General features: G+C 52.9%; 1 protein-coding gene across 2 annotated transcripts in view; it reads left to right on the plus strand.

The window, feature by feature from the left end:
- Nucleotides 1-24130, plus strand: part of Rasgrf1 (Ras protein specific guanine nucleotide releasing factor 1) — an 86876-nt gene that overhangs the window by 35795 nt on the left and 26951 nt on the right. For both annotated transcript variants that reach the window (XM_070042775.1, XM_070042777.1), the window contains exons 5-15: nucleotides 216-469; nucleotides 4916-4995; nucleotides 5850-6043; nucleotides 6317-6426; nucleotides 7861-7979; nucleotides 9663-9823; nucleotides 10290-10353; nucleotides 11436-11572; nucleotides 13028-13110; nucleotides 19542-19790; nucleotides 22010-22383. In XM_070042775.1, the coding sequence (XP_069898876.1) occupies nucleotides 216-469; nucleotides 4916-4995; nucleotides 5850-6043; nucleotides 6317-6426; nucleotides 7861-7979; nucleotides 9663-9823; nucleotides 10290-10353; nucleotides 11436-11572; nucleotides 13028-13110; nucleotides 19542-19790; nucleotides 22010-22383 (1825 nt within the window). The remainder of the gene's footprint in view (nucleotides 1-215; nucleotides 470-4915; nucleotides 4996-5849; nucleotides 6044-6316; nucleotides 6427-7860; nucleotides 7980-9662; nucleotides 9824-10289; nucleotides 10354-11435; nucleotides 11573-13027; nucleotides 13111-19541; nucleotides 19791-22009; nucleotides 22384-24130) is intronic.

A 24130-nucleotide genomic window follows, 5' to 3' on the forward strand; every position in this document is an offset into this window, starting at 1 on the left:
TCCTGGTCCAAATCCTTGATTCCCGTGGAGTCCAGGCATCCGGTGGGGGGAAGGGGGTCCATTTTACAGCTGGGAAAACTGAGTCCAGGCCGCCCAAACAGGCCGCAGGGCCGGGGGTGGCCCGTGTCTGGGAGGTGAGGACGAAGCCGGGGGCCCCCTTCCCGTGGCTGGGCCGCCCCCCTCACCCAGCCCGCCCTCCCGGCCCGGCCCTGCAGGTGCAGAGCTTCCTGCGCGGCTGGCTGTGCCGCCGCAAGTGGAAGACCATCATTCAGGACTACATCCGGTCACCCCACGCCGACAGCATGCGCAAGCGCAACCAGGTGGTGTTCAGCATGCTGGAGGCCGAGGCCGAGTACGTGCAGCAGCTGCACATCCTGGTCAACAACTTCCTGCGCCCGCTGCGCATGGCCGCCAGCTCCAAGAAGCCACCCATCACACACGACGACGTCAGCAGCATCTTCCTCAACAGGTAGCAGTGGCCGAGGGCCGCAGGGCAGGGCATGGGGCAAGGGGAAGGCCCTGGGCAAGGCCGCAGGGCGGGGAAGGCCGCGGGGCCAGGCTGCAGGGCGGGGAAGGCCGAGGGGCCAGGCTGCAGGGCGGGGAAGGCCGCAGGGCCAGGCTGCAGGGTGAGGAAGGCCGAGGGGCAAGGCCGCGGGGCAAGGCTGCAGGGCGAGGAAGGCCGCAGGGCCAGGCTGCAGGGCGGGCAAGGCCGTGGGGCGCAGGGCCACGGGCCACAGGGAAGGCTGTGGGGTACAAGGCCACGGGGCCAGGCTGCAGGGCGGGGAAGGCCGCAGGGTTCAGGGCAAAGCCAGGGGCACGGGGCAGAGCCAGGGACAAGGCCGCAGGACACAGGAAAGGCCAAGGAGCCGGGGGCAAAGCGGCCGGGAGCAGGAAAGGGGGGGACTGCGGGTCGTGGGGAAGACTGTGTGGCAAGGCCGGGGCCCAAGGCCTCCTCACTCCTACTAGACCTGGGGGGGGGGGACAACAGGAGGTCAGAGGAAGGGTTCCAAAGCCACTCATTGGGCCAGAAAGACCCTGGCCACCAAGAATGCAGGGGCCTGGAGCAGGGATCTAGATGTAGGCCTAATATGGTGTGTGGTTAAACCAATAGCTTTCTACAGAGGGAGATTTGTCCTTCAGGGATGCGTGGCAATAGTTTTGGATTGTTCTGACCTGGAGGGTTGGGGAGTATAGGGTTTACCATCAGTATCTCATGGGCAGAGGCCACAGATGCTAATATGACCTGTGACATGGCACAGGACCCTCTGGGGAGGAATTAACCCCATTGTTAGAGTTTATTAGACTTTGCCAGAACACCACGCAGATATCCAGGCACAAAGAACAAAGGAAAGGCTTATTGCCAACAAAGGGACTGGCAAGACCCCTTCTCACAAAAGCTTAGTGCTGGCTATTGTGTCCAGTGACCTATATAACCTACAGGGGCAAGGAGGCGGAGACCTGGGTGTGGACATGTGGACCAGGGCTTCATCATGGAGGGCTAGGATTTTTGGCTGCTGCCCAAGTGGCCGATAAGGGGTCTTCCAGCTGCCTACACTTGAAGGTCACTCTTTGCTGCTTTATATGGTTATAGCTACCCCCCAATTGAGTGCCGTCTCAAGGTAAAGGGGTGCAGGTGGAGGCTGATTATTTACTGCCTTTACTAAATGGGCCTAGTGTTGCCTAAGAACGGAGCATGTTAAGCAATGAGAGAAGATGCTATTGGACTAACACCTACCCAAGATGGCAAGAGAGCTCCAGTCAGGAGGAATGTGTATTGATCTTTAAAAGTTAGAAATTGTCTTAGTCCCTTTTGTGTTACTATAAAAAAAAAAAAAAAAAAAACCACACTGGAGGCTGAGAACCTGACAGGAAAGAAGAAAGGGAGAGATGGGTGGAGGGGAGGGAGGGAAGGCCACTGTGGTACCAGCATTAATCCCTTCCCCCAAGTTTTTTTTTTCTTTTAATTGACAGTCTTGGGGCTTGAACTTAGGCACTGTTCCTGAGATTTTTGTCTTCAAGGCTAGCACTCTACTACTTGAGCCACAGTTCTATTTGTGTGTGTGTGTGTGTGTGTGTGTGTGTGTGTGTGTGTGTGTGTCACTGGGGATAAGAGTCTCAGGACTTTCCTAACCAGGCTGGCTTCAAACTGCGATTCCCCAGATCTCAGCCTCCTGTGTAGTGACAATGACAGGAGAGAGCCACAAGCACCTGGCTTTCCCCGTGATTCCTGTGATCCCCTTCTTAGAACTCCAGCCACCTCTTTAATACCAACCTATTAAGGGGACCCAGCTTCAGCTTGAGTTTGGGCAACAACTCACACCCAAATCCTTAGCAAGTGGCTCCTACCTTGTCACACTCAGTGACCTGGAGGCCAGGTTTGGGGTCGGGGCGTGTGCACGGGTGTGCATGGTATGTGCACGTGACAGTATGGGACTTAAAATGGGAGCCCCATGCTCTTAGGTGGGGCACAGCACTGCCACGCACCTGGCCACCTGTGCCCACCTCCAGGCTTGGAGGGAAGGGGCTGGATTGGGCTGGCCACCTCCTGCCTGGAAACCCCTCCCTTTCTAGTCTCTGGAAGTCCCTCCCACTCCTCATCCGGCTCTAGAAGCTCCACCTACTTCCCTGTCATAAGCCCTACAAGTGTGTCACTGGAAGCCCCTCCCACTTCCCTTCTGTAGAAGCCCCGCCTGCTTTCCTGTCTGGAATTCCTCCCATTTTCCAATTTATGGAAGTTCCACCCACTTCTTCTCAGAAGTCTACCCTTTCCTGTCACTAGAAAGTCTTTCCCCTTCCTACCTCAGAAGTTCCTCCTTCCTGCCTCTCCAAATGCCTCCCACTTCCTAACTCTGGATACAGCTTTCTCTCTCTGGAAGTCCCTCCTTTTCTAGCTCTGCAAGCTTCTCACTTCCTGTCCCTGAAAGCTACTCCCACCCACCCCTCGTTGCCCCCATCTTCTAGGCCCCTTCTGTTGGCCCATGCCCCCTGGCTGTGAAGTTTGAGGACCCTCCACTGTCGCTTTTGTAGCTAGCCTTCATCACACTTCAGTAGTACATTTTTGGTGCAAACACCCCCCCCCAACTATAAACCCCCTGTGAGCGGGGACAGAGCATAATTCTTGGGGAATGGTCTACAGAGACCAGAGGTTGGCAGTTCCCTACCTCCCCGCCCCAAAGGACTAGAAGATAAATAGGTTGCAATCCTAAATGCAAGGTACTACCAAAAAAAGAAAAGATCACCTGAAGGCTCAGGTGATCCTTGGCATCTTTTAACCACGAAGTGGTTTTAATTAGGGTATGTACAATTAAAAAGAATACTGAGCCAGGTCATTGGCTTATACCTGTAATCTAGCTACTCAGGAAGCTGAGATCTGAGGATCGTGGTTCAAAGCCAGCCTGGGCAGGAAAGTCCATGAGAGTGTTATCTCCAAGTAACCACCAAAAAACCAGAAATGGAGCTGTGGGTCAAGTGGTAGAGGGCTAGCCTTGAGCAAAAAGCTCAGGGACAACACCCAGGCCCTGAATTCAAGCCCAGGATCAGTGCACATGCGTGCATGCACACACACACACACACACACACACACACACACACACAACTCAATCCTACTGCACAGTCAGTAGCCTACAGTGTGGTAGAAACATTACTTTTATATGCACTGAGAAATGGAAAGAATCCATGTGACCTGAGTTTCTGGCCTTCTAGTCTAGAGCCAAACCTGCAGTGCTTCTCTAAGCGTGCCTGTGTAGCTTACAGTACTCTCTTCGGAGGTTTCTAATTTGTTGAGTTGAAAAGCTTCCTTCTCTTCCATGTGCATCTTGAACACTTGCTTTCAGAGCTGAAATACCTCTTCCCCCTCCATTTCCCCCTTCCAGTCTCCCCCCTCCCCCTCCCCTTTCCCTTCCCTCTCCCCTCCCCCTCCCTTTCCCTTTCCATCCAGGGTCCACCCCTGAGCCTCAGGCTTTTTTCTCTCAATAAATGGGGTGTGCTACCAGAGGCCAGGACATGTTGGGGAGACCCTCCAATGGCAGGAGGGGGCTGCAGAGATGAGCAGACACAGGCATTGGACCCCAGGCTGTTTCCCAGCCGCCTGGGGCCCAAGCTGCCAGTGTCCAGGCCAGGCTTCCAAAATACCTAACATGAATCACAGAAGTTCCTGATCCATGTGGGGAAAGGGCGCTCAGTTCTTTGGGTTGTTTTTGTTTTTTGTTGGTCATGGGGCTTGAACTCTGGGCCTGAACGCTGTCCCTCAGCTCTTCAGCTCTACAACTAGAGCCACTGCACCACTTCCAGTTTTCTGGTGGTTCATTGGAGATAAGAGTCTTATGGACTTTCCTGCCCTGGCTGGCTTTGAACCACGATCCTCAAATCTCAGCCTCCTGAGTAGCTAGTATTATAGGCTTGAGCCACTGGCCTCCAGCTTCAGTGTCTTTTTGACTCCTCTGGCTGAGATTCCCCAAAGGGGGCCCCCACCGAGTCCAAGCAATCCATCTGCAGGAGTTTCTCATTTCATCTGCTTTTTATCCAGAAGGACTCAGAGTTCAGAGATTCCAAGCACCTTGCTCAAAGTCACCCAGCTTGGAAGGTGGCGTAAGGCAGACTGGAACCCCATTCTCCGTGGGTCCTCAAAAGCCCTGTCTTTTCACATAAGCAGTGGCTCTTGCTCTGTCTTCTACAGTGATGGGGTCCCGCCACACATCTCAGGACCCCCGGTCACCTTCATAGCAGTGCGTTCTGAACCAGACAGCCCGAGCTTGGCGTTAGGCTCCAATGAGACTTCTTAAAGCTGGAGGTCTGAGGTTTGGCAGTTTCTGGACAGGAGCTGCCCAGCCCCAGCCCTCCCAAGGTTGGGAAGGGCCCTCCGAGGGCCAGGACTTGGCTCGGGGTGAGTTTGTTCACCTCATGCTCTCTCTTTCAGCGAGACAATCATGTTTTTGCATCAGATCTTTTACCAAGGCCTGAAGGCCCGAATCTCCAGCTGGCCCACGCTGGTCCTGGGTGAGTAGCCAGCCCTGGCAGAAGCCCCAGAACAGTCTTCCCTTAAACATTGCAAAGTGGGACCCAATAAATCACAGGGGTGGGGGGAACCCACAGGAGAAAAATGACAAACTGTCAAAAGCCCTATTTCTAGGTTGAAGCAAAATATTTTTCGTTTCTGATCCATATTTCCCTTTTAAAAAGAACGCACGCAGACTCACTGGAGGACATTAAAAACACTCCCTCTCCCCCCAAAAAGTAGGAAACGGTTAAAAATATCACCCATCATCTGCCTCCAAATTGCAAACACTCCACTGGTTCCCAGCCAGATTCTGCTATGCACAGATCTTGAGCGGGTTTTATCCCATTCCTGTAATTGCAAACATTCCAAATGATACAGTTTGAATCTTGCCGTGCGTTGTTTTGATCTTTTTTTTTTAAATTATAGCTGAAATGTTTTCTCATGACGCTCTGGTCTTCCAGAATGTTGAACATCCTCCACGCAGCCAGCTTCTGTTATAGGCTCTTAGAGTCCTTCCAAAAATAAGTATCCCCAGCCAGGCACCGGTGGCTCAGGAAGCTGAGAGCTGAGGATCATGGTTCGAAACCAGCCTTAGGAAAATCCGAAAGACTCTTATCGCCAATGAACCAGAAAAAAAAACTGGAAGTGGAGGTGTGGCTCAAGTGGTAGAGCACCAGCCTTGAGTGTAAAAGGGACAGGCCCTGAGTTCAAGCCCCAGTATTGAGACAAACAAGGAAAGGGAAGGGAGGGAGGGCCAATGGTTCCTCACCAGGGCCAGGGGTGGAGCTCAGACCCGGGCAGCTGCTGGGCTGAGGCCTGGGGCCATCTCACTTCATCTCACCCCTCCTCGCAGCGGATCTGTTCGACATCCTGCTGCCCATGCTGAACATCTATCAGGAGTTCGTGCGTAACCACCAGTACAGCTTGCAGATCCTGGCGCACTGCAAGCAGAACCGCGACTTTGACAAGCTGCTGAAGCAGTACGAGGCCAAGCCCGACTGCGAGGAGAGGACACTGGAGACCTTCCTCACCTACCCCATGTTCCAGGTGACCACTGGATGGGCCTGGGGGCGTGGCTTGAGCTTCTGGGACTCTGGTGGGCGTGGTTTGTGTTCCTGGGCGTGGCCTCTGGGGTACGTAAAGGAATTCCTGTAGACCCCATCAGGGATCTCTTTTCCCTCCAGATCCGAATGCTCCACACCAAACCATAGCCTGCCCTCCTCTGGGGCCTGAGTTCATGCCTTCATAGGCTTCTCTGTCTCTCCTCTGCTCCCATCCCTCTGTCCCTGTCTGTCCCTCCCTGTCCCCTGCCACCCACAGATCCCCAGGTACATTCTCACTCTCCACGAACTTCTGGCCCACACGCCCCATGAACACGTGGAACGAAACAGCCTTGACTATGCCAAGTCGAAATTGGAGGAGCTGTCCAGGTGAGCCCTGTCCGCAGTGCACCTTCGCGGGGCCAGAGGGCTGTAGGTACCCCAGAGATACGGGGGTGACGGAGGGCACAGTCCCGCCATGTCCCAAGGGTGGGGCTCTGTCCCAGGCATCCATGACACTCAGCCCCTCTCCTGAGACAGGGCACTGCCAGGACTGCCGTGTGCTCTACCCAGATCCTGGTTCTCTGAGAACCCGTGTCTGGAGTTGAGGGTCAGGAGATGGCATTTAAAGTCTCACCACTACTGCTGGATGCTGGACATGGCAGCTCACGCCTGTAATCCCAGCTACTCAGGAGGCTGAGATCTGAGGATCAAGGTTCAAAACCAGCCTGGGCAGGAAAGTTGATGAGACTCTTACCTCTAATTAATTGCCAAAAAGTGGGAAGAGGAGCTATGGGAAGAGAGCAGTTGTTAGAGAACTTGCCTTGAGCAAAAAGCTGAGAGACAGTGCCCAGGCTCTGAGTTCAAGCCCCAGGACCAGCACGAAAAAAAGAAAGAAAGAAGAAACCCAATTCAGATGCCCCTCTTCTAGCAGAACCAGATAACTGGTCACAGCCATGACCCGAAGGGCCACCGCTCTTTATCCCAGCACCCAGTATCCCACTGAGGGGGGAAACTAAGGATCAGAGGAGCCTTGTGTCATTTGTTCACTGCCACTCTGGTCAAATTCATCACAGTTCCTGCTCAAGCCACGCCCCCTCTCATTTAAACCAGAAAATGTCAGGGAGAACTTTTTTAAGTTCACCGGGCCTCTTGGTAGCATTCATGGCCCCATTGCAGCCATCAGTAAGCAAAAAACTTTGTGCATTTCTTGGAGTAGACTTGGCATTTGTACAGAACTCCTCCTCCTCCCCTCACCCCCAAGTTGCTCACTGCTTTCCTAGGACCCTGGAAACCCTCCAAAGACAAATTGGGCAGCCAAAACCCTGTCCCCCAAACCATGCTATTTTTGATGTGCAGTTTAATGCCACTATGTCAAATTGCATTATTTGGATCCCTTCCCACAAGTTGGCTGAGAGCAGTCGTCCCCTGAGATCGCCAAGGCCCACACAACACTGGACAGATAATCCATATAAAGATTGAGATGGGGAGGGGGAGTGCAAAGGCCCTGAGGCAGGAAAATGAACCTTATTCTATGGGCAGGAATAAGGTCAGTCGAAGAATGAGGGAAAGGCAAAGTAATAAAGACTCCCACCTTCCTCCAGAAGCTAGAGCTGGACCTGCTGTCTGTTCCACGGGGTTCAGAATTGGAAATCTGATAGGCCTGCTTCTCAGCAGCCACCTTCTGTTCCCTTTTTTCTGGGCTTAAGGAAGAAAAAATCAGGTGGCACATGGGAATTGGCTAGCACAGAGTAAGCACTTAGCAGGTGCGCGCCCACCTGAGAATTCTGGGTGGGGCCCACGGCTCTGCTTCCTGTCCTGCAGGATCATGCACGATGAGGTCAGTGAGACCGAGAACATCCGGAAGAACCTGGCTATCGAGCGCATGATCATCGAGGGCTGTGAGATCCTCCTGGACACCAGTCAGACCTTCGTGAGACAAGGTGCGTGGAGCGTGCCCGCGCCCCACACAGCCTGCCACGCCCGGAGCAGCTTGGCCGGTGTGTGCCAGACCTGCTGCAGATTTGCCGGGGCTGCAGGATTTCCCCGGGGCTGACGGCGGGCCCCGCAGCTTCCTGTAACTGCAGCCTTTGCCCGGGCTGGAGGTGGGCACCGTGGCTCTTATACTGTCAGGATCTGTCTTTACACAGAGGTTTGGGTCAGGTTGATTTTCACTGTTCTTTTCGGAGGGAAACATCATGCTTCATGGCCCAAACCTCATAGCCTCCATGGACCTCTTGTAAACACAGCCATGGCCCCTTGGGGAAAGAAGCAGGCCCTGAGAGATGAGGACACAGGCTGAGGAGAGGGTCTGACTCCTTCCTCTGCCCATTACTCAACCTTCTCTGGGGCTTGGGAAGGTCAGAGTCTCTTGGTTCTCCTTGCCTCCAGGCCTAGCTCACCTTGGGGTCAGGGATCTGAGAGGTGAAGTGGGACTCCACCCCTCCCCCCGCCTGTCTCAGATGTGACTTCTTTCTCAAAATGCGCCCCTCCCACTACCCAAAGTGAAAACTGACCAAGGCCTGTGCAGGGTCAGGGTCCTAGAAGCTGGTGCCCAGTATTCATAGATGACCCCCAGCCTTCTTCAGATCCCTGGAGATACTCCAGCCAAGAGCCAGCCTTGCCCATCTTCTGGCTTCTGTAAACTGCACCAGATATTTTTTGGGGGGGGTGGGGGGTCTGGTCGTAGGGCCTAAACTCTGGGCCTGGGCACTGTCCCTCAGATCTTCAGCTCAAGGCTAGTACTCTACCACTTGAGCCACAGTGCCACTTCCGGCTTTTTTCTTTTTGCTTATGTGGTGCTGAGGAATCAAACCCAGGGCCTCAGGCATGCAAGGCAAGCGCTCTACCACTGAGCCACCTTCCCAGCCCATGCACCAGATTCTTGTGTGTGTATATGTGTCTATGCATACATGCACTGATGCTTGAACTCGGGGTCTGGGCACTCTCATTGAGCTCTTTCCTCCAAGGCTGATACTCTACCATTTGAGCCACAGCTCCATGTAGGGATTTTTGCAGATTAGAGAAGAGAGTCTCACGTGCCTCCTCGGCCTCTGGAGTAGCTAGAATTACAGGACAAGATGCTTTCCATGCAAGGATTGTCCAGAGTGAGACAGTAGATGGGCTCCATGCTAGCGACCCGCTTTCCCCAGTGTGGCTTCCCCGTGCCCCTTCCCGAGGACACCGGCCAAGTCTTAGCTCCACAGCCAGGTGTGTAATTCAGTGGTGATGTCTGCTACGGAGGCAGGCAGAAGATGGGCTCTGCATGCAGCCAGGTCTGTGACTGACAGATGCTATCTCCTCTGACTACAGAGGGCAGCAGATATACATGTATCTTGCTGGTCCCTCCGTGCTGTCCAGCCTCTGCCACCCCAGACCCCAGCCTAGCCTTCATTCTCACACAACGGCGGGGGGGGGGGGGGAGGGGGCAGATCCTCAGGGTCCATTTGCTTTCAAGGGCTTGACCCCTGGCTGGGAGGAAAGGCCCAGCTCCACCTTCTGCCCTGAGGAGGATGGCAGGAGCTGGGTTAGTCTAGCCCTCTGCTGCTCCCTTCACCTCCATCTTCAGGCCAGGCCAGAGCCCCAGCATCATCGTGGGAGTGAGCCTCGGGTCTCCTCTCCCGCAGGGTCCCTCATCCAGGTGCCCATGTCGGAAAAGGGCAAGATCACCAGGGGGCGCCTGGGGTCCCTGTCACTCAAGAAGGAGGGCGAGCGACAGTGCTTCCTCTTCTCCAAACATCTCATCATCTGCACCAGAGGCTCCGGAGGGAAGCTGCACCTGACCAAGGTAGCGGGGAGGGGAGAAGCTCCACCTGACCAAGGTAGGGGGGGAGGGGAAGGGAGGGTCACTGCAGGCTCCACCCTGGGGGGCGGTGGACACACACACACACACACACACACACACACACACACCCTGCTTTAACCGCACAGACTATGAGCTGGACACTGGCGGCTCATGCCTGTCATCCAAGCTGAGGCTAGAGATCGGAGGATCCTCCTTCAGGGCAGAAAAGCCTGAGACTCTTTTATCTCCGATTCACCAGTAAAGAGCCAGAAGTGGAGCTGTGGCTCAAATGGGAGAGCACTAGCCTTGAGAAAGAAAAAATAACCCATTAGGGATAGCACTCAGGCCCTGAGTTCCAGCCTTGAGACTGGCACGTTCACGCCACGCGTGCAGGTGTACATACACGGACACATATTTGCCTGGGAAAGACCTCCCAACCCCCATCCAGTGATGGGCTGCTCTTTTTCAGAATGGAGTCATATCCCTCATTGACTGCACCTTGCTGGAAGACGCAGAGAGCACAGACGAGGAAGGTCAGTGTGGAACACCTGCACACCCACACATTCACACACACACACTCACACACTCACACATTCCCTGGGGAAGTCAGCTCAGCATTGGCTGCGCCTGTGTGTGTGCGCTCAAGTGTGTGCACGTGTGTGTATGTGTGTGTGTGTGTGTGTGTGTGTGTGTGTGTGTGTGTGTGTGTGTGTGTGTTGGTACTGGGGCTTGAACTCAGGGCCTGGAAACTATCTCTTAGCTCTTATACTCAAGGCTGGCATCCTACCACTTGAGTCACAGCTCCACTTCAGCTTTTTGGTGGTTCATTGGAGATAAGAGTCTCAAGGACTTTTCCTCTGGGAGCTGGCTTTGAATCTTGATCCTCAGATCTCAGCTTCCTAAGTAGCTAGGATGACAGGAGAGAGCTATCGGCTCCAGCTCTCAGTCTCTCCATTTGTGGGTCACACAGCAGTGAGTTGAGAAACAACCCAGAGCTGGAGTCGACAGTCCACACACTCAAGTGCACCCTTGTTGAATGCAGACTTGTTAAAAGAACCTTTAAACTCAGGCCTTGTTTTTTCCAATAAACAGCTTTACGAGGGTTTAGAGCTAGCACACTGGAGACCCTGTCTTTGATTTTTCAATTCAAGGAGTAATAAAAATCCCTACGATTTACTTTTGCATTGGCGTGTTCCAGCCCAGCCCATAAAAGTTTAAGACATGGAAGTTCTTTGCCAGTCTGGGCACCACCTTGGGTGCAGGCCTAGAGTGTGCCCTGTGCTGGAAGATGTCAGCTAAGTCCTACCTCAAAATCTCAGTTCCACTGGGTGGTGGCTCACAACTGTCATCCCAGCTACTCGGGAGGCTGAGATCTGAAGATTGTGGTTTAAAGCCAGCCTGGGCAGGAAAGTCCATGAGACTTATCCCCAGTGAACCAACAAAAGGTCCAGATCTGCTGCTCAAGTGGTAAAGCACTAGCCTTGAGTGAAAACACTTAGGGAGAGCCCCCTGACCCTGAGTTCAGGCCCCAGGACCAGTACAAAGGAAAATAAAGTCTTCCAATCCCCTAAGCTCCCACACTCACTCCGCTAACTTCGTGCTTTGCCACTGGAAGCCAAAGGATCCGGCCAGGACATTGAGCACTTGGATTTTAAGATCGGGGTGGAGCCAAAGGAATCCCCGCCCTTCACCGTCATCCTGGTGGCTTCTTCCAGACAAGAGAAGGCAGCATGGACAAGTGACATCAGCCAGGTGAGCAGTGTCACTATTTCTTCCAGTACCTGAGGGTGAGGGAGGTGACAGAAAGATGACTAGGTATGCCACTCTGCTAGAAGAGACTTCCAGGCCCACAATACCAACCCAGGCCCAGCTCAACCATCTAACTGCAAAGTCCTGTGGGCCAGCTTCAGCGTACAGTCTGAGAAACCAAGCACTGGAGGCTCACACTTATGATCCTAGCTACTCGGGAGGCTGAGGATCACAGTTCAAAACCAGACTAGGCAGGAAAGTGCGTTAGACTCTATCCCCAATGAAACACCAGAAAACCAGAAATGGTGCTGTGGCTCAAAGTGGTAGAGTGCTGGCCTTGAGCAAAAGTGTCCAGGGACAGCACCCAGGTTCAATCTCCGTGACCAAAAAAAATCTCAGTACAAGCCCCAGGATATTGGAATACACAGAAAAGTCTTAGCACACCACCTGCCATGTCTGTTAGATGAGACAGAAAGCTCGGAGAGAGAGCCATGCAGCTCTCCAGGGTCAAGAACAGTGTCTGACATGTTTGGGGACGGGGGGGGGGATGCCGGCTACCCACATTGGAGAGCGGCTCCTGGAAGGGCAGCCTTCCCTGGAATGGTCAAGAGGTCAGCAGACTGCAAGGGCTTCTGGGCACCAGAAGTACAAGGAGCAGGGTGCTGTCTGGGAAGGGGTCATCCCTGGTCAGGAGACCGCAAGGGCTTGTGGGTACTGGAAGTGTGAGGAGCAAGGTGCTGGCTGGGAAGGGGTCATAGAGCTGATGGCAGAAGAAGACTTGGGAGGAACGGGGCTGGGGATGGAACGGCTCCTCCTCCCTGTCCCCATGGAACTTGGAGCACTGGTCCACTGCCCCAAAACCCCCTTGCTTGCCAGCTCCTTCCTCAGCTTTGCACCCCATTTAACAGGCTTCCCTGCCCGCCCGCCTGCCCTCCTGCTTGCCTTCCAGCCTGCCTGCCTCATCCCAAGGCCTGGAAAAGCAGGGACGGATCAGGCTCTGGGTGTGTGTGTCTGTGTCTGTGTGTGTCTGTCTGTCTGTCTACTAAGGATTGCACTGAGATTTTTCGCTTGAAGCTAGTGCTCTACCACTAGGGGCACACCTCTACTTCCAGCTCTTTGATGGGTAATTGGAGATACACATCTCAGACTTTTCTGCCCAAGCTGGCTTCAAACTATAATCCTCAGATCTCAGCCTCCTGAGTAGCTAGGATTACAGGCGCAAGCCACGGGTACCCCACTGTTCTGCTCACTCTCCCGAGTGGGAAGCTGAGACTCGGGAAGATCAGGTTGGCCACTCAGGGGGGACTCGGCACCTGGCCAGAGCCCCAAGGGCACCCCGAGTTGACTTTGCCCTGGTCCACCGGATGACACCATTGAAGCCTAAGCCTGGGTCCCAGAACGTGGGCCTGGGTCCCAGAACGGACCCAGAGCTGCGACCCTGGCCCCTCTCCTTTCCAGTGTGTGGACAACATCCGATGCAATGGGCTCATGATGAATGCATTTGAAGAAAACTCCAAGGTCACCGTCCCACAGATGATCAAGTAAGTCCTTCTCCTGTCCTGAGCTCGCTGCGTGTGGCGCCTAAGTGTTACCGGCAGATGACCAGTGCCTGGAGCTCAGAGGACACTGGGTCTCACTTGGGCGGGTTGAGATGTTTACTTTCTAACATGCTTGTTTTGAGTTCATGTGTGTTTGGATTAATTAATTATCTTCGTTACAGTTTATTTCGTACCTGTGGATTATTTTCTGACAGTAATAGGAGCCTGAGTTGGTGGCTCACACCTGTAATCCTAGCTACTGAGGAGGCTGAGATCGGAGGACTGCTGTTTGAAGCCACCCCAGGCTTTAAAGTCCATGAGACTCTCATCTCCAATTAACCACCAGAAAACCAGAAATGGAGCTGTGGCTCAAAGTGATAGAGTGCTAGCCTTGCGCAAAAGAACTCAGGGACAGTGCCCAGGCCCTGAGTTTAAGCCCCAGGACCAGTTAAAAAAAAAAGTGGTACCTAAACACAATGAAATTTTACACAGCCATTAGAAAGAGTACTGTTTGCAGGGAAATGGATGGACCTAGAACAAATCACGTTAAGTTTGGTAAGTCAAGTTCAGAGACACAAAAGGTGCATGTTTTCTCTCATTTGCAGAAGCTAGATCTAAACACAATAGGACATGATAAATTATATAGTATTCTAGGCATTAACACACAGTGAAACCAAAGGAGAACATTCTTAGGGGAGAAACAAGGCACAATGCCTATGTGTCTCTGATCATATAAAATAATATCTATTGAAATTTTAAAAAAATTGCTGGGAATGTGGCTTGGTGGTAGAGGGCTTGCCTAGCATGCAAGAAGCCCTGGTATTCGCAGAAAAATACTGTAGGCCGGTGCTGCTGGCTCACACCTGTAATCCTAGCTACGCAGGAGGCTGAGATCCGAGGGTCGCAGTTCAAAGCCAGCCCAGGCAGGAAAGTCCATAAGACTCTTATCTCCAATAAACCACCAGAAAACCAGAAGTGGCATTGTAGCTCAAGTGGTAGAGCGCTTGCCTTGAGCTGAAGAGCTGAGGGACAGCGCGCAGGCCCAGAGTTCAGGCCCCACGACCAACCAAAAAAAAAAAAAAGCTGCAGGTTTGGCCCCAGCAGGAAGAGGTATGCTTGGAGTCACGGCCCTCCTCCCAACCCAGCTCTGCGCATGCCCACCAACAAACCTTCCTGAGCCAGGATTCTCACTCTGCCAGGGTGAGATCATCTTGCCTTCTTGTCTTCCAGATCCTGGTTCAGCATTCAAACAAAAACCACATCCTAATTGCTCAGGAGGCTGCGATATGACAATCCTGGTTTAAAACCAGCCTAAGGCAGGAAAGTCCCTTAGACTCTTTATCTCCAGCTAATCAACATAAACCCAGAAGTGAAGCTGTGGTGCCAGTGGTAGGAAGCCCGTTTTGAATGAAAAAGCTCAGAGATAGTGCCCAGGCCCTGAGTTCAAGTCCCAGGACTAGCACCAAAAATAAAAGATGAGATGAAGTGCAATAACCAACAGCTTGCGAGACCTGGTAGACAGATACGTACATTACAGCAGCTGTATGCAGAAGAGAAAAAAGGACAGAAAGACCAGAGGGAAGCTAAATATTCATGACACAATTAGTATCTGTGAGGTATTGGGCTCATTGAATATTCATGGAGTGGGTGGACATGTGGGACACTGAATATTCATGAGGTCTTTCACCCTGCCAGCCAGCCATTGGTGGCTCCTGTGTTGGTCTCCCAAGAGACCATCTAACCCAGGAGAAGCAAGTTTTGGCAAAAACTACAAGTTAGGCTGGCGGATGGGCCAGTGTGGCTGGGCAGGTGCACCGTGCACCTGGGAATGCATCAGCCACACCCTCAGATGTGGTCTAGCTTCTGTGCTGGGTCTTTGATGTTCACTCTATCAACAAGCATGGGGGGGGCTGCAGGGAGAGCGAGCTGTGTCTTCCACCCCCCCACACTCCAACCACCTTCCCCGCCCTCCCACCTTCACAGTGCACTCACTAAGAGTCTGTATGAGCATCTGTTCTGGGTCCGCGAGCCTTGCTGTTCCCAGGCAATGGGGACAGTCAGTCTGCTAACATCTGGTGACATTTCAAACCAGTCCCCTCGAAGCCACAACCCCACAGAACTATTTATCACTCCTGCCCCTGAGCCTGAGTCCCTCTTCCCAGAATGCCCTGCCCAGCCAGGCTGCCTTTAAACCACGATCCTCAGATCTCAGCCTCCTGAGTAGCTGGGATGACAGGCGGGAGCCACTGGCGCCCAACTTCTTTTTTTTTTTTTTTTAATAGCACAATTGGAATTTCTCAAAAGTAAGTGATTTGTGCGCTGGGTGGTGAGAAACGGGGCTGGCGAGATGGGCGGGGGTGGCAAGGCGGTGGGTTTCCTGGGGTGACACAGGGGTGTTGGGTCCCCCTGGCTTCCTACTCTGGCTGGAGAAGGGTACAGGACCTGAACCTGGGGAGCCGGGCAGCCCGCGCTTCCCTGGCTGTGTTCCTGTCAGCCTCCACTTGTCCTGCACAGCCCCAGCTTCAGCTCTGCTGTCTTGTCACCAGACTGTGACATCAGCGCGTCCCGATTGGGGGAGGGAGGGACTGTAACTAGAGGTGCTGTGTCCCCGAGTCCCAAGTGCGCTGTGGCTGTGCCCTTCTGCCCTGTCTCTGCAGCCATGTCACCAGCGTCCCCCCAGGCTTGGGGACTCGGGGCACACATACTACGTAAGCTCCTTTCCCAAGCCAGTGGTCCCCACAAATGCCAGCAAGGCAGGGTGCCACCCAGAAATTTCACCAAGAATGGCTGGGGGAGCAGGAAAGCCCAATTTACCATCAGAAGATATTTCCATCAGAAGACACAAGAAGGAAAAGGCAGAGATCTCCAAGCCAGAGGCCTGGCAGACATTACTAAATGAATCCCCATAGTAACTGGCCTGGCTCCTAATCAATCGATCTCATCAATCTCTGCAGCTGGATCGGGAAATAACCAGAGATGCCATACACACACACACACACACACACACACACACACACACACACACAGAGCTACGGGCATTCCACCCAAGTTACGAATCTCCTATTTTATACACAGGGAAATTGAAGTTGAGAATAAGTTCATAGAATTTTGGGGTGATCAAAGGCTCAGCAGCCAACAGTGCTTTGAGGTTTGGAATAGAGAAGAGGGAAATTGGAAGAAGAGAAGCAGAGTACAGTAGCTCATACCTGTAGTCCTACCTGCTCAAGAGGCTGAGATCCAAGGTTCAAAGTTCTAAGCCAGCCTGAGCAGATAAATCCATGCTGATTTATCTCCAGGTAACTAACAAAATGCCAGAAGTGGAGGTATGGCTCAAATGGTAGAGCACCAGCCTTGAGAGAAGACGCCAAATGAGAGCTTGAGACCCTGAGTTCAAGCCCCAGTCTCAGCACAAAAAAAAAAAAAAAAATAGTGGGAGGGAGAAAAGGAGAAAGAGAAAGAAGAGGGAGGTTGGGAGGGAAGCGTTTTCCCATTTTCTCTACCCCTCCGGTGACAGAAGGGGCCTCCAGAGAAGGTGTTAGAATTAAATGTTGGCCAGAGTGTTCTCTGCAGCAGGGGATGCCAGGCAGCTCAGGGTCCCTTGGGGTCTGTGATGGATGGATTCGCTCCCGCTAGACAAGCAAGCCGCGCAGAAGCAGGCTGTGTGGGGCAGGGGCAGTTAGCGTGGGGACTGCCCAGCAAAGCCCTGCAGCCGTCATCTCTGTCACAACTCAGCCCTGTAGACCCTCTCTATCTGCAGGTGCTTTTCTGGCTTTCCTGTCACTGCTGCTTTTCCAGAACCTCTCCCATTTGAGATCTGCAGCAGACCCTCTCTGCCCATTCTGTGTTGGTGCCATTTTCTCTCACTTTAACCTCTTCCCTCCTCCCAAGTTGTCGATAATATTCTAAGCTTTGTTCAGGATAATGGAGTTTTTGTTTGCTTGTTTGTTTTTATACCAGGACTTGAACTCATGGCCTGGGAACTATCCCTGAGCTTTTTTTTTTTTTTTTTTTGGGTCCGGTCGTGGTGCCTGAACCCTGGGCACCTATCCCTGAGCTTTTGATCTCAAGGCTAGTGTTCTACCATTTGAGCCACAGCTACACTTCCAGTTTTTTAAACCGCAGATCTCAACCTCCTGCATAGTCCACATTACAGGCATGAGCCATGGTGCCCAGCAAGTTTTCTTTTTTCTTTTTCATATTTTTCTTACCATAAAAAGAAATCTTCGGGGCTGGGAAGGTGGCTCAGTGGTAGAGTGCTTGCCTTGCATGCCTGAGGCCCTGGGTTCGATTCCTCAGCACCACATAAGAAAAAAAAGCTGAAGTGGCGCTGAGTTCAGGCCCCATGACTGGACCCAAAAAAAAAAGAAATCTTCATCTTGCTGCTCATTGAAGACACTGATACAGATTGGGTATTGGTTCATTAACATTTTAAATACCATGAGTGTTTCCAAAGAAAGTTCTTTTTCTCTAGGAGGAATCCTGATTCTTTTTGTTGTTGTTGTTGGTCATGGGACTTGAACTCTTGGCCTTGGCGCTGTCCCTCAGCTCTTCAGCTCAAGGCGAGCACTCTACCACTTGAGCTACAGCGCCACTTCTGTTTTCTGGTGGTTTATTGGAGATAGGAGTCTCACGGTCTTTCCTGCCCGGGCTGGCTTTGAACCGTGATTCTCAGATCTCAGCCTCCTGAGTAGCTAGGATTACAGGCGTGAGCCACTGGTGCCCGGCTTTGAGGAATCCCAATCCTTGTGCATTCCAGTCAAGTGCTTTACTACTGAGCTACACTCCCCGTCCCCGAAGGAAGCTCTTCAGCAGCATAGGAACCAAGGCTCTTGGCTCAGCTCCTTTTGGCTCCCATCTCCCGTGGGTGGGGGAGGAGCTGGTGCACTGGAACTATGGCTCCTTTCCTACATTGCCTATGCCCAGCACTGTGTTTAACCCTTTAAACCCGTTTCCTCCACTCTTGAGGTAGAGCTTGTGATCCCATTCCGCTGGAGAGGAGACTGAGGCCTGTAGAACAAGGAGCCAGAAGCAGCAAGAACTGCAGAGAACCCATTTACCCTGTATTCTTCCCAGTGCACCACAGATACGGAACCTGTTGTCACCATGACAACCATGGTACCAAACCTGTTGTCGCTATGACAGCTGTGGGTGCTGAATCTGTCGTCACCATGGCAACCGCAGTTGCTAAACGTATATTCACTTATTTCTATATCCTTCAGTGACATCCCACCATAATAGAAAAGCTCTTCAGCAGTTACCAAACATGTAGGATGGGGTCATTAGTGTGTAAGGAATACAGGCCAAAAATAAAAAATTTTTTAAAAAGGAAGGATCAGGTGCTGAGGGCTCACGCCCGTCATCCTAGCTGATGCAGGAGGCTGAGATCTGAAGATCGCAGTGCAGTGCCAGCCCAGGCAGGAAGGTCCATGAGACTCTTTATATCTCCAGTTAACCAGCAAAAAGCCAACCATGGAGCTGTGGCTAAAGTGATAGAGCTCCTTGAGTGTAAAAGCTGAGAGGCAGCACCCAGGCCCTGAGTTCAACCCCCTGCCCAACACACACAAAGTCTGACGAGATGGAAAAGACATAGACTATAACCAGCCACCATGGCATACAGACTCAAATTGCATATTGAACAACCGTGGCAGAACCAGTGGCCTCGGCCTTCAAAGAGCTGGGGAGCGGGAAGCCGCAGGGCAGGGGTGCACTCTGCACTGAGCGTTCCCCACACCACAGGACTCCACATGAGGGCTGGCCACTCACAGCCAAACGCAGCAGTTTCATACTCAGAAAGCTAGGCATGGTGCTGCATGCCTGTAATCCCTACACTGCAAGAGGCTGAAGCAGCTCGGGTTACATAGTATGACTGTGCGGAAGAGAGTCAGAGGAGGGAGGGGGAAGGGAGGGAGGAAGGAAGGACAAGGAGAAGAGAATGGGGATACAACACATTTCATTTGTCTGTTTACCAGCTGGTAGACATTGGAGATCTTTCTGTTTCTTGTTTTTAGTCAGTGGTAGGGCTCGAACTCAAAGCCTGGGCAACTCTCTCTGAGCTTTAGTCACTCCAGGCTAGCACTCCACCACTTGAGTCACAGTGCCACTTCTGGTTTTCTGGTGGTTAAGTAGCAATACGAGTCTCACAAAGGCTGGCTCAGTGGTAGAGTGCTTGCTTTGCATACATGAGGCCCTGGGTTCGATTCCTCAGCACCACATAAGCAGAAAAAGCCAGAAGTGGCGCTGTGGCTCAAGTGGTAGAGTGCTAGGCTTGAGCTGAAGAGCTGAGGGTCAGCACCCAGGCCCAGAGCTCAGCCCCATGACTGGCAAAGTCACCCTTTGAAAACCTCCTGTGCTGTCTTTGTAAGACCATCCTTGGCTGTCACTGGGAGAGAAAGCCTCAGATCAGCGTCCCCTCTCCCTCCTTCCTCCTCACTCAGGTCGGACGCCTCGTTGTATTGCGACGACGTGGACATTCGCTTCAGCAAGACCATGAACTCGTGCAAAGTCCTGCAGATTCGCTACGCCAGTGTGGAGCGGCTGCTGGAGCGGCTGACCGACCTCCGCTTCCTCAGCATCGACTTCCTCAACACCTTCCTGCACTCGTACCGCGTCTTCACCACGGCCGTGGTGGTGCTGGACAAGCTTATCACCATCTACAGGAAGCCCATCAGCGCCATCCCTGCCAGGTGGGCACTGATCAGCTCGGGGGAGAGACCCTGCTGGAGGGAGGGGGGGTTGGGGACTATGACTATATCCATACAACGTGTATTTGTCTCCCATGATCACTGTGAGAGTCAAGGATACATTATGGCTGGCCATGGTGGCTCACACCTGTCATCCTAGCTACTCAGGAAGCTGAGATCTAGAGGATCCGAGTTCAAGACCAGCCTTGGCAGAAACTTAGTGAGACCCAATCTCAACCAACAAGTTGAGCGTGGTGATTTATGTTTGTGATACCAGCTACTTAGGAGGCGATAGGTAGGAGTCTAATCCAGGCCAGCCCAAAGAGAATGTGAGACCTTATCTCCAAAAGGACTGAGGCAAGTCAGACACTGGCAGCTCACACCTGTAATCACAGCTCTCCAGTGGCTGAGATAATGACAATTGAGGTTTGAAACCACCTGGACAGGAAATCTCCAATTAACCAGCGAAACACAGGAAATGGAGGTTTAGCTCAAGTGCTAGAGCACCTAGCTAGCAAGCATGATACTCTGAGTTCAAACTCTGTATTGCAAAAAATAAAATAACTCTGTATGGAGCTTGGGGCTCTCCCCGCCCCCAGCCCAGGCAGGCCAGGCCAGGCTGCTCCACCTCCCCCTGCTCTGGAGGGAGGAGTCTGGGGAGCACCCTTGCTCTTCTCCCCTTTCCTCTTTCCATCCAGCCTCCTCTGGGGAGCAGAGAACCCAGCCCCATCCTTCAGTGGAAGGAAGGGAAAGAGAAAAGCAAAGGGAAACAGCAGGCCCCGGTCACCCACTCCTGTAATCCCAGCTTCTCAGGAGACTGAGATCTGAGGATCATGGTTCAGAGCCATGAAAGTCCGTGAGACTCCCAGATCCAATTAACTACCAAAAAGCCAGACGTGTAGATGTGGTTCAAGTGGTAAAGCACCAGCCTTGAGCAGAAAAAGCTCAAGACAAGAGCTCAAGGCTCTGAATTCAAGCCCTAGCACACACTGCTTAGACACAATTTGCCTGAAGAGAAGGAAGCCCTTTGGGGCGCATTGGGCCCGGCAAAGGGCGGGCAGGCCACCCTGACCTTCCAGTCCGCTTTCCTGAAGTCTGCACGGTTGTGGCTCAGGGCTGCCATAGACCAGCTGGTGCTCAGAGAGGCCAAAGTCCTTTTTTGTGTGCCAGTATTGGGACCTGAACCCTGGGCCCCACACGCTCACTTGGCTTTTATATTCAAAGCTGGTGCACTACCACTTGAGTCACAATTCACTTCCTGCATTTGGGTTGTTCGTTGGAGATGAGAGTCTCACAGACTTTCCTGCCTGGAGCTGGCTTTGACTCAGTTCCCCCATCTCAGCCTGTCACATAGCTAGGATGGCAGGTGTGAGCCACCCACACCTGGCCTGAGACGCTTTCTGCAGGGCCCTGGTCTCGGGGCTGCCGGGCTCCCTTGCTCACCTCCCACCCCCACCCCCACCCCAGATTTACATGTCAGGCCCCTCAAGTGACATGGTAAGGACAGAATGCTGGGTTGGGAGTCAGAGGCGTTGGATGAGTCACTTCCTGTCTCTGAGCCTGCACTGCCCCTCAGGACAATTCTAAGGACGGAGAGTGTGTACAAAGATGAACTTAGCCCCCCCCGCCCCCCCCCCCCCGTGTAAGATGGAGGGACATTTTGCAGATCCGGCCAGAGGGATGCAGGAAATAGAGCATCAGATAGCCCCTCCCCAGGCACAAAAGCCACACCTCCACCCAGACCACCCAGAGCAAGATACTGCATGTAGGCCAAGCACAGAAGTGCACACCTGTAATCCCAGCTACGCAGGAGCCTGAGATCTGGGGATCACCACTCAAAGCCAACTGGGGCAGAAAAAGCTGTGAGACTTTACTTCAAATGAACCACCCAAAAAGCCAGGAATGGAGCTGTGTCTCAAGTGGTAGAGCACCAACCTTGAGCCAAAAAAAAAGCCCAGGGAAAACTCTCAGGTCCTGAGTTCAAGTCTCAGTACTGGCATAAAAAGAAAAGAAAAGGACTGTACATAGAAAACCTTGCCCCCCCCCCAGCTCCTGGAGCACATGGCTCCTGCTCTGATCATCAGCGTCCCCCACCATTTCTGAGATCAGAGGAATGAGGGGACCCCTGCTGTCCCTGCCCCCCCCCAGCCTTGGCCCAGTCAGGAAGCGGCTCAGAGACACCCAGACTTCACACTGACCACGGTGTGCTCGCCTCCCTCCAGGTCTCTGGAGCTGCTGTTTGCCAGCGGCCAGAACAACAAGCTGCTGTACGGCGAGCCCCCCAAGTCGCCCCGCGCCACCCGCAAGTTCTCCTCACCCCCGCCCCTGGCCATCAGCACATCGTCACCCAGCCGCCGCCGGCGAAAACTGTCCCTCAACATCCCCATCATCACGGGCGGCAAGGCGCTGGACCTGGCCGCCCTCAGCTGCAGCTCCAACGGCTACACCAGCATGTACTCCGCCATGTCGCCCTTCAGCAAGGCCACGCTGGACACCAGCAAGCTCTACGTGGCCAGCAGCTTCGCCAACAAGATCCCAGACGAGGGCGACGCAGCCCCGGAGAAGCCGGAGGAGCCCTTGCCCTTCTGCAAGCAGAGTGCGTGCACACAGGGCCCGCCAGGCTGGGGCTCAGCCTTGGGGGCCTCTGGCTGGTTCTTGGGTCTTACAGACCGAAGGGGAGGGCTGGGGGGCGGGGATGAGGAGGGGGGCAACCAGGTAGGGATGGCAGAGTAACCCCACCTGGAGCTGAGCGGCCTACTTCAGCTAAATATCAGCTGTCATCCTAGCAGCTCCAGAGGCTGAGAGCTGAGGATCAAAGTTCAAACCCAGCCCAGGCAGGAAAGTCTGTGAGGCTCTTTCTGTTGTTGTTGTCATAGGTCATGGGCTTGAACTCTGGGCGAGTGCTCTACTACTTGAGCCACAACGCCACTTACAGTTTTTTGGTGGTTTATTGGAGATAAGAGTCTCACGGACTTTCCTGCCCGGCCTGGCTTTGAGCCTCAGTCCTCAGATCTCAGCCTCCTGAGTAGCTAGGATGACAGGCAAGAGCCACAGGCACCCGGCTTTTTTTTTTTTTTAATCAGTTGTGGGGCTTGAACTCAGGGCCTGGGCCAATGTCCCTGTGCGTCTTCACTCAAGGCTAGCGCTCTACCATGTTCAATGAGCCACAGCGCCACTGCTGACTTTTTGCTGGTTCACTGGAGATGAGTCTCACAAACTTTCCTGCCTAGGCTGACTTCAAACCTCGATCCTCAGAACTTAACCTTAGTAGCTGGGATTAAAAGCATGAACCACCAGCACCCAGCTTAGCTCTGTTTATTCTTTTCTTTTCTTTCCTTTTCTTTTCTTTTCTTTTCCTTTCTTTTCTTTTTTGTCGGTTGAGGGGCCTGAACCTGGGCCTGGGTGCTGTCCCTCAGCTCCTCAGCTCAAGGCTAGCACTCCACTTGAGCTACAAGGCCACTTCTGGCTTTTTCTGCTTATGTGGTGCTGAGGAATCGAACCCAGGGCCTCATGAATGCAAGGCAAGCACTCTACCACTGAGCCACCTTCCCAGCCCTAGCTGTTTATTCTTTTTTTTTTTTTTGGTTGTGGGGCTTGAACTCTGGGCCTGGGCGCTGTCCCTCAGCTCTTCAATTCAAGGCGGGCACTCTACCACTTGAGCTACAGCACGATTTCTGGTTTTCTGGTGGTTTATTGGATAGGAGTCTCATGGTCTTTCATGCCCGAGCTGGCTTTGAACCAGGATCCTCAGATCTCAGCCTCCTGAGTAGCTAAGATGACAGACGTGAGCCACTGGCGCCTAGCTAGCTCTGTTTATTCTTGAACCTTGATTTTATTCTTTACTGTTACAGTGATCTTTCAGCCTTTATTTTTGGTTCTGTCACAACTCTTCAACCCAATGCATTGTTATTATTATAACTATGTTCTACTACTTAACTATTATTATTGTATTATTACTACTACTATTATTATTACATTGTTAGGTTTTCTACTTACTCTTCTTACCCTAGCCATCCTCCCTTAGTTTAATGATAGAGCATTAGTCTAGAATGTGCAAGGTTCAAGTTCCTTTCACCACATACACATACACACACACATGTATGCACAAACGCACACACACACAGGGAAAGAGGAAGAAAAAGAGACAGAATGAGAGCAAGGCCTTGCTGGTTCCTGGGCACTGTTTCCTGTCTGTTCATGCCAAAGGGGCATCACGGGACCTAGCGAAAACTGCAGGCTCTCTGGAGCCAGGGGAGACTCCAAATTACAACCTGCATTCCATCAAGGTTCAGAAAGCCAGGTGCCATCAGCTCATGCCTGTAATCCCAGCTACTTAGGAGGCT

The sequence above is a fragment of the Dipodomys merriami genome, unplaced genomic scaffold (genome assembly GCF_024711535.1).
Source record: "Dipodomys merriami isolate MVZ:Mamm:240054 unplaced genomic scaffold, mDipMer1.0.p SCAF_33, whole genome shotgun sequence".
Lineage (NCBI taxonomy): Eukaryota > Metazoa > Chordata > Mammalia > Rodentia > Heteromyidae > Dipodomys > Dipodomys merriami.